The following is a 9,618-nucleotide window of genomic DNA, read 5'->3' on the forward strand; positions in this document are numbered from 1 at the left end:
TGCATTAGATTGACCTATGTAATAACGAAGTCTTGAAAGCACTTAGAACGTGCAACCCGTATTCTGCGCTTCGTGCCGCTTTATCCAAAGCGGACAATTTTTATGTACGAAAAAGCTCGTTGGGCTGAGCTGAATGATTTCTTCCGTAATTTCAATTGTAAGCTTTGCTTTCTTGATTGTGACGAAGATGCGGCAGCTGAAATGATAGAGGTTATCTCAATTGGAATGGAGTTATTTATTCCAACCAAAATAATTTCGGTTAAATCGAAGGACGGAAGCTGGTTTAACTAGGCGTGGAGGAATGCCGTCAGATTGAAAGAGGTTTGCGGGAAATTCTTCCCTGCCGCAAAGCGATTAACCACTCCCCGTTATTGAAGACGTATCTAGTTCCATGCCTCAGATATATATATTTTCGAAAACGTGGAGTCAAAAGGGTTCTTGCAGGTCTCGACATAAATAAATCCCCAGACCCGGATGGCATATCGTCACTTATTCTTTGCAACTGTTTTTAGACGCTCGCTAGTCCTTTACGCAATTTATTTAACCTTGCTTACCGTGCAGGTGTTTTCCCGGCGCGTTGGAAGATTGCGAACGTGCAGCCTATCCCCAATAAGGGTGGGCAACCGACCTTGCGAATTACCGACCAATAGCGTTATGCTCTGCGCTTTCCAATGTTATGGAGAGCATGATCAATTACCATCTTGTGAGATACTTAGAGTCCAATGGTCTCTTAGCGGCCGACAATATGGGTTCCGCAGAAATCGCTTCACGGGTGACCTGATGGCATCCCTGTCTGAACGTTGGAGTCGCTCTATTCACCAGTTCGTTGAGAGTAAGGTCGTGGCTCTGGTTATCTCCATGACATTTGATAGAGTCTGGCACGGTGTACTCCGTTCGAAGCTTGTCGCTTAGACGTTGGTGGACGACAGACGGACCGGGTGTTTAGAGACTGGATAAACCATGTGCTAAGAAAAAGATGGACAAAATGTGGGTTTCACCACATGTTTATAAGGTAGAAAGTGGCACATTTGTGACCACCATAAATATCCTATTACAGATGCTTACTTATGAGGGATTTGAACCCGTGTGCTACACAGACAATGTTATAATACTTTTAAGAGCTAAGGAACCTAATCAGATATGCAGAAAGGCCAAAAGGGTCTCGGACATGGCATACGACTGGGCTAAACAAAATCAAATACTAAGCAGTGATCTTGGACTGAAAACTGAATTAGAAGTGTCACATTCTGGAGCGTACCGAGAAGGCCCAAATATGTTGGACATTATGTAGACGAGCCGTAGACTCGAATCCGTGGATAGTCCACTGGCCCTACACGAGCTTGATTGGACCAATACTTACTTACGGCTAAGTAGTTAAGCGGACAGCGATGGAGAAAAAGTGCAAAACGTACAAGAAGTTCAGAGAGCATGTGGTCTTTGTATAGGTGGAGCGATCAAGGCCACGTCTAAGAGGGCATTAGATGCTATTCTGGATATCCGTCCCATAGATATACGGATTAAGTGTGCGGCAGCCACTGATGCTATGAGACTTAAGTCAATGAGAGAATGGATAGAGGATATGAGCAGGTCACCTCATTATATAGAATTGAGGCGACGATACGAAACCTAGAAGGAATACAAGAGATTTCCAATCGGATACTTGCGACGACACTAGAGGTCGAGTTCGAGGCACTGCTGCCAGCGGAACGGAACCCTGGAACCCTCGCGAACCCACGTAACGCGAGGACGTCTAGTATGAACATCTTTACCGACAGTAAAATTGTCATAAGGGCAATAACAACCAGGACGGTAAGGTCACGAACAATCTTGGAGTGTACGAAGGAGATTATTGGCTTTTCTGAGGATGGCACGATCCGCATTGTTTGGGTGCAGACGATTTGGCAGTGAAGGCCAGAGGACTTCTGTCAATAAACTTGGTTAACCCAAAGCCTTTCGGGTCAACACAGTTGAGTTAAGAGTGGGCGACGAGAAAACGAGGAAATAAGAAGCAGATCAGCATAACTTTCGGTATAATTATGGGGCACATAGGGCCACAAGCAAGTGGGGTAGATAAGACGTTGGTGAATTTCCTGTGTCATTGCACGACTTTCGCGGCTAAAAGACACCGTCACTAGGGTGAATACACAATACCAGATATGAACCAACTTAGGGGGATTTTGTAAGTAGCACGAAATTCCTCACTTAGATTTTCTTTTCGAGGTTACTTTTTAGCATTTGGAGCGCACAACAAGCTTAGGTGAATGTCCATAGTGGGATGGAGCGGATTAATTAAGGTTGAAAAGATTTCAACCTTACCTTACACAGCGAACATCGATATGCTACAAATAAATAACGAAACGGTAGAGGATGTGGACTCGAATGCGAAATCTGTGCTTCTAACTGGATGTGAGTCATGGAATGCGGCTTCGCATGACATCGGCAACAGCTAATTTTTAAAAACAAGTGGCTGCGCAAAAACTTCCTCATACTTTAATCTGTAACTATCCACAACAACCAAGTCGGGGAAGTTACGCAACAATTTTCAATCTATATTTGCCACATTCTAAAAAAATCAGCAGACGACATGGCATGGCAGGCATTAGAGTGGAACCCCCAGGCCAGTCAACAACAACAGAAAATGTGCAACCCATGGCAGCCGGTTGTACGTAGCGAATTGACCCGATTGTAACAACAGGTTTCCCCTCGTGTGATAGGGTATAACTCGCGGGGGAAGGGTCCGTCATAGAAAATGTATATTTGCAATGACTAGAGTAGAGAACACGTAGTTTCTCTACACGTTTTGTTTCGGTTTTCACAATCTGTTTATTTGAGTGTAGGCTATAAAGAGGATTAGTTACTAAAGGCGAATACTCAACGCCGAGGCCTGAAACGTCACTTAGAAATACAGGCCAAAGCAGGCAGTGGCTGGTTGATGTAGATGGAGACCTGGAACGGTACTCCAACCTTCGGGATGGATTGCACAACAGCTGTACCGTGTGGGTGAAGACCTAGGGCGGTACTTCTCGTCCAAAGACACTCAGTTCACGGCTGGGACTTGGCTAAGCGGCGATTATTGGCTACAGCAGGGTCAAGCTGTAGATCGGTAACGGCACACTCGGCGCTGTGGTTCGGGTCAGCGGAGCAGATCGGTGACTGAGCGGTGCAAGAGGACGAAGCGTAGGACCTGGAACGGTACGGTACTTCCCACACGGTCGCTAGAGCTAATACTAGGCTGGGCTTAACGGCCAGTTGCTTGGTTGTGAGGAGGCTTGGAACAGCACTCCCAAGCGAGACGGTGGCGTGGCGGGGATTGTCGGGGTTATCTGGCAGTCGAGGTCAGGAAAGGAAACGAAAGTACTCTGTTTAGCGGAGGCAAAACAACGGAACTATGGCGCAGTGACCTCGAAATACACTGTTTACCGGCGATCGCGTTACAGAACTTTTCAGGATCTTTATGATGTAGTAACCATGAAAGTACACTGAAAACGGGTGAAAAACAAAGGTTGCATAGAATTTTATGGCTCAGTGACCATGAAAATGCACGGACTATCGGGGGAAACTTGGGCAATACTGTGCAGGGACCACGAAAGTACACTGTTCAGTCTGACGGCACTTGGTAATACCCTAATCACCGATAATTCCTTGGCTTTCCACTGCTTCGACTCCGACGATTGACTTCTGAAATCCTTGCCTTTCTTTTATTTGTTCATACTCATCGCAACATACCTCCAATTCACCACGGCAGCGCTAGACCAGCCTCTCGCATATGTGCGTATGTTCGCTGCTGGCGGACCACCGCACCAGCGTAGCCCTTTAACTATGCTGCACCAATATGTTTGCGTTTGTTCGCCGTTGTTGTTGGCTACCTACAAGCCATGTGAAGTCGTTGAGTCTGGCTGCTATGTATATCATTGCCTTTGACTGTGATATTTGTTGTTGGCCCTACGGTAACTTGTTTTGATCTCGTTTGAAGACAAGTTGTAAATAAGTACGAGGGCCATTCACTTTCTTCGGGAAATTACTGCCTGCTCGAATGAAGTTGGTTCAAGATATATGGACAAAATTTAATATAAAGATATATACGTTCTTAGATCGATTGGGAAGCACATTTAGAGAAAAATAGAAGTGGTTGAAATGACAAAGTACACTGAGAAAAATAACCCAGTTGAATTTAAAAACATACACTGTGAATGTAATTCAGTTGAATTTAAAAACATACACTGTGTTTGAAATAATAACCTACACTGCGAGAATTATTTGACTATTGACAGTAAATAAGTACATTGAGCGAAATGATTTGCAATTGTTATTCATTAATTAATAAAATTTGTAATAAAATTAAAACTAAACCAATTCAATAGAAATTAAACACAAATTGGGACAACACTAGTTTAACACAAAAGGGACATCACTGACTGTAGACGGAAACGAGCCGGCGACATCCGTCGTCACACGATGGAGGCCTTCATCGGCAAGGGCTGTCGCCTCAGTTAACGTGTTCGTCCTGTTTTTTGTCATTGGAGAGGCCTTCTCCGCATGCTTCTACTCAGTGCCGGGATTGGGAAGAACGCCTCACCCTCAATCTGTTCGGTTTACCAGAACCGACACCATCATAGGTCGGTGTCGGTGAGGTGTAACCGGTGCATGGAGTGGGTGCATTTTCGTTGTCGCGTTTTGCGTTCTGGTTTCCCAACTGATGGACATAATCACAATTTACCTTGGACGAAGTTGCGAATGCCAAGACGTTGGGTCCTAAAAATCTCTACGTTGATGCTGAAGAAACTGGATCTATCTGGAGTCAAATACCTTAAAAATTTCCTCAACCTGTTTTTGAACACTTTTGTAGTACCTGGTGCTTGGAAAATGGGTGGAATGATCCCGCTGCTGAAACCTGGAAAGGACCCGAGTAAGGGGCAGTCGTACCAATCGATCTTCCTTCTCTCACCAGTAGCCGAGACACTTGAAGGACCACTCCTTGCGAGCCTCGTTGCAGAATTTCCATTCGTCGAGTATCAGCATGGATTTCGTAGACTGCATAGCATAACAACTGCTTTGCATGCCATCACCGCACACCTTGGCCGCGACTTTAACCAGGCCATGTGATAGGACGGTCCTCGAGGCACTAGACCTATCGAAGGCATTCGACACGGTTAGCCATGCCAAACTATTCAAGTACATTCCCAACACGCCCTACAGCCAGGGCTGAAACGCTGGTTAGCGAATTAACTGTGTGATTGCCACTCATTTGTGGAATTTAATGATAAGAAGTCGAAACACCGTAGAGTGAAACAGAGGCATAGAGATCGTATCATATGCGTACGGTTGTACGATCATGGCATCAGGTCCCTCACACATTATTGACACTTTTAATAGGTTAAACGTCTACCTTAACGAATTTGCCGCTTATTTCGCTGCAAGAGATTTGAAAATATCTGTCACCAAATTTTCAGCCACATTGTTCACTACAAAGGTTTATGTGAGATGATGATAATGAGCTAATGTAGTAGTCGATGGAGAAACGATTCCGAACACCGTGTCCCAAAATACTTGATGTCCTATATGAGAGATCTTACACATTCTCCCCACATGCCACAGCAATTTGAGTTAAATTCAAAATGGAAACAAGGTTGAGGCCATCGTGGAGCAGAGGTTAGCATGTCCGCCTATGACACCGAACGCCTGGGTTCAAATCACGGCGTGAACATCAGAAAAATTTTCAGGGGTAGTTATCCCCTTACTTATGCTGGCTATTTTTGTGAGATAAGAATTGCACATTTTGCCCATAAACATTCCACTAAGTAACAGGGACAAACTTCACACTTATGAATGAGTGCAGTCCGATTCAAGTTTAAGCTCAATGATAGGGGCCTCCTTTTTATAGCAGAGTTCGAACGGCGTGCCGCAGTTCGACACCTCTTTGGAGAGAAGGCGTTCTGGCGTTCTGCGTCATAGGCGGACATGCTTACCTCTGCACTACGGTGGCCTCCACTTTTGTGAGATATCCTGCCTTTTTCAAACTTCTCTACCAAGTGGTGTCGCTATGCGGCACGCTGTTAGGACTCCACATAAAAAAGGAGGTCCTTTATCATTGAGTTAAAGCTTTAATCGGACAGCACTGGTTGATATGAGAGAAGTATCCCCTGTTCCTTATTGGAAGGTTTATGGGAAATGTAGTTGTTGTTGTTGTAGCAGTGTATTGTACACTGATGCGGTAACCGATAAAAGAGTACATCGGGTCAATCCGGTGCGTACAACCGGCTGCCTTAGGAAATTTTGTAATATTTATAAGTAGAAACAAGGTCATCATGCCTCTTGTCGGCAGCACTACAAAACTATCGGCCGGTCTCTAGAAAGTTATACAGAGCCTGTGTGGTCTCGTCATCTATGTAACACGCTGTGAAATAATATTCAGATCTGTCAGAATGCGCTCTTCGAACTGCGACGGCCTGTCTCCTCAGTTCTCATGTAGACCACCTCCTTCAGAAGACAAAGATCCTACCCTTGCGACATGCAGTCCAAACAATACCTTCTGGGCTGTTATCGCAGGGACCATCCAAATCATCTTCTTGTGGATAGCTTTCCACCGCCCAGAAGCCGTAGGGTGAATCTTCATGTTCTAGCGCGTGATTATCAGCTATACAAAAGAGAACCTCAAGTCAGAAAGCTTTCCACCGCCCAAAAGCCGCAAGGTGGATCTTCATGTTCTACAGCTTGAGGTTAAGCGATTCAAAAGACAACCTCTATATCATAATGGAAAAACTACGTGTTTTGATTTTATTTGCAAATTTTGCCCATGAACATTCCACTAAGGAACAGGGACAAACTTCACACTTATGAATGAGTGCAGTCCGATTCAAGTTTAAGCTCAATGATAGGGGCCTCCTTTTTATAGCAGAGTTCGAACGGCGTGCCGCAGTTCGACACCTCTTTGGAGAGAAGTTTTAAATGGCATAGTACCTCACAAATGTTTCCAACATTAGGAGGGGAAAACCACCACTGAAAATTTTTTCTGATGGTCTCGCCAGGATTCGAACCCAGGCGTTCTTCGTTATAGGTGGACATGCTAACCTCTGCACTACGGTGGCCTTCACTTTTGTGAGATATCCTGCCTTTTTCAAACTTCTCTACCAAGTGGTGTCGCTATGCGGCACGCCGTTAGGACTCCACATAAAAAAGGAGGTCCTTTATGATTGAGTTAAAGCTTTAATCGGACAGCACTGGTTGATATGAGAGAAGTATCCCCTGTTCCTTATAGGAAGGTTCATGAGAAATGTAGTTGTTGTTGTTGTAGCAGTGTATTGTACACTGATGCGGTAACCGATAAAAGAGTACATCGGGTCAATCCGGTGCGTACAACCGGCTGCCTTGGGAAATTTTGTAATATTTATAAGTAGAAACAAGGTCCTCATGCCTCTTGTCGGCAGCACTACAAAACTATCGGCCGGTCTCTAGAAAGTTATACAGAGCCTGTGTGGTCTCGTCATCTATGTAACACGCTGTGAAATAATATTCAGATCTGTCAGAATGCGCTCTTCGAACTGCGACGGCCTGTCTCCTCAGTTCTCATGTAGACCACCTCCTTCAGAAGACAAAGATCCTACCCTTGCGACAAGCAGTCCAGACAATACCTTCTGGGCTGTTATCGCAGGGATCATCCAAATCATCTTCTTATGGATAGCTTTCCACCGCCCAGAAGCCGTAGGGTGGATCTTCATGTTCTAGCGCGTGATTATCAGCTATACAAAAGAGAACCTCAAGTCAGATAGCTTTCCACCGCCCAGAAGCCGCAAGTTGTATCTACATGTTCTAGAGCTTGAGGTTAAGCGATTCAAAACACAACTTCTATATCATAATAGAAAAACTACGTGTTTTGATTTTATTTTTATTCCAAAAATATCTTAATGAGATAAGCCAAATCGCTTTTATATGTACCATTTCTAATAGAGAATTTCTAGAGAATTTAATAGGAAACTAGTTTCCCTTACATGTGTTGGAGTTATCAGCTGAACAAAAACCTTTCTCGGCATCAAAGTACATGTTCGGTGGGCAAGTTTTCTCTATGCCTCGAAGATTATTGCCAAGTTTATAACAGACTACAAATCTAGGCGAAAGAATTGGATATTTATTTATGTGGAAATTTCTTCAAAAACACATTTCCCACTTACTTGGAACATGAGGAATCATAGTCTGCTTTATAGAATCCAGGCAAACCAGCTTTCTGGCAAATTTCTTCTGGAAAAATAGGTCCTGTCGTTGTAGATTCAATTGTTGCAGCTGTTGTTGTGGAAATAGGTTCAATTGCAGTAGGTGGTGGATTACTCGGAGGAGTACTGGCGATTGTAGTGAAAACGGGTGTAGGAGTTACTGTTGTATCGATGGGTGTATTGCTGGTAGGTGGCAGCTTGACAGTTGTTGTTGTTATATCTTCTGATTTCGGAGTTGTAACATCCTCTTCTTCAGGGAAACAAGTTGGCTGTAAATGAGTTCAATTGACAATATAGCAAAAAAATTAGTTTTTTACTGAATAACAATTTGTATCAACACACCTCAACCAACGTTTCATCTTGACAATATCCAGATTTTGTTTCTAAGTTGCAAACTTGATTTGGTGGACAATCATAACTGATGGCCAAATTAATGAGCAGAACATATTTTGTTTCACTAATACAAGCGAAGATCTGATCTTCATCGGGAATCCAACATAGATTATCATTATTTTCACAAGGTACAATTGTAGTAGCATCCTTTTCGGCAGAAGATTGAGTTGAAGTTACTCCGTTGGGTTGCAAAACTGTTGTAGTATCCTCTTGCGCTGAAAAAGTGGTTGTAAGTTTCTCTTTAGCAGACAAAATTGTAGAAGAATCCTCTTCAAACAGAGAAAGGGTGGTAGGCATTTCGTCTGGTAAAGAGAAAGTCGACGCTCCTTTGATGGCTGACACAACCATGAAGCAAACCAACTGTTTTTCAAAGACAAGAATGTCGAAATCATTTATTTTTGAAGCACAATGTTGCTAATAGAACTTACCAGTTGATATACAATTTCCATTTTGGGTTTTATTTTTTAATAGCACAACCTTAGCAGCGTAACTTTTAACTACATTTGGCAAATTCCATGACTTTCTTTTCTCCTAATATTCGTTATAATGGGTCTTTTTCCCAAAATTCTTGTATGATATGATAATACTTGCATATCTTTATGATCATTATCTTTGGTTTAAATGAAGTATATTTCATACTTAACGGTTATCTGTTAAGCTAATGTTGCGTTACCTCAAGAAAAAATTTTAATATTGTATAATTGCCACATATATATTTATTTAGACCATTTTTTAGCAATACCTGATTGTCTGCCTTGTTTTTATCCTGTCTATTATACAAAGAAAAAAAATTTTAAGGAAATTTTTCAATAATTCCATTCATAATTTATTTTTTACATCTTATATATAAAATTCAATTTGTGTTCGTTTGTTTGACTCAAAAACGGCATAAACCGATTACCTTGAAATTTTCACAGATTGCGTAGGTTGGTCTGGAAGGAAACATAGGCTATATAATTTTTTGATATCGGGAGGGGGCGAACCCTCCATTTACCCCCAAAAGTGCTACCCAAAAATAAAA

General features: G+C 42.9%; 1 protein-coding gene across 1 annotated transcript; it reads right to left on the minus strand.

Moving 5' to 3' along the window:
* Window positions 1-7,939: 7,939 nt before the first annotated feature.
* Window positions 7,940-9,046, minus strand: LOC106090435 (mucin-2). Its single transcript, XM_013256606.2, has 4 exons — window positions 9,026-9,046; window positions 8,547-8,957; window positions 8,166-8,473; window positions 7,940-8,101 (listed from the first exon to the last, which is right to left on the minus strand). Exons 1-4 carry the CDS (start codon window positions 9,044-9,046, stop codon window positions 7,972-7,974), a joined length of 870 nt encoding a protein of 289 aa, XP_013112060.2. The 3' UTR covers window positions 7,940-7,971.
* Window positions 9,047-9,618: the final 572 nt, after the last annotated feature.

The sequence above is a fragment of the Stomoxys calcitrans genome, chromosome 1, assembly GCF_963082655.1.
Source record: "Stomoxys calcitrans chromosome 1, idStoCalc2.1, whole genome shotgun sequence".
NCBI classification, from domain to species: Eukaryota; Metazoa; Arthropoda; class Insecta; order Diptera; family Muscidae; genus Stomoxys; species Stomoxys calcitrans.

Excerpts from the sequence above, each read along its gene's own strand:
- LOC106090435 (XM_013256606.2), bottom strand. The coding sequence starts at position 9,046 with ATGGAAATTGTATATCAACTG. Across the intron at positions 8,958-9,025 it reads TGGAAATTGTATATCAACTG|TTGGTTTGCTTCATGGTTGT; the intron begins GTAAGTTCTATT and ends TTTGAAAAACAG. Across the intron at positions 8,474-8,546 it reads AAGATGAAACGTTGGTTGAG|CCAACTTGTTTCCCTGAAGA; the intron begins GTGTGTTGATAC and ends ACTCATTTACAG.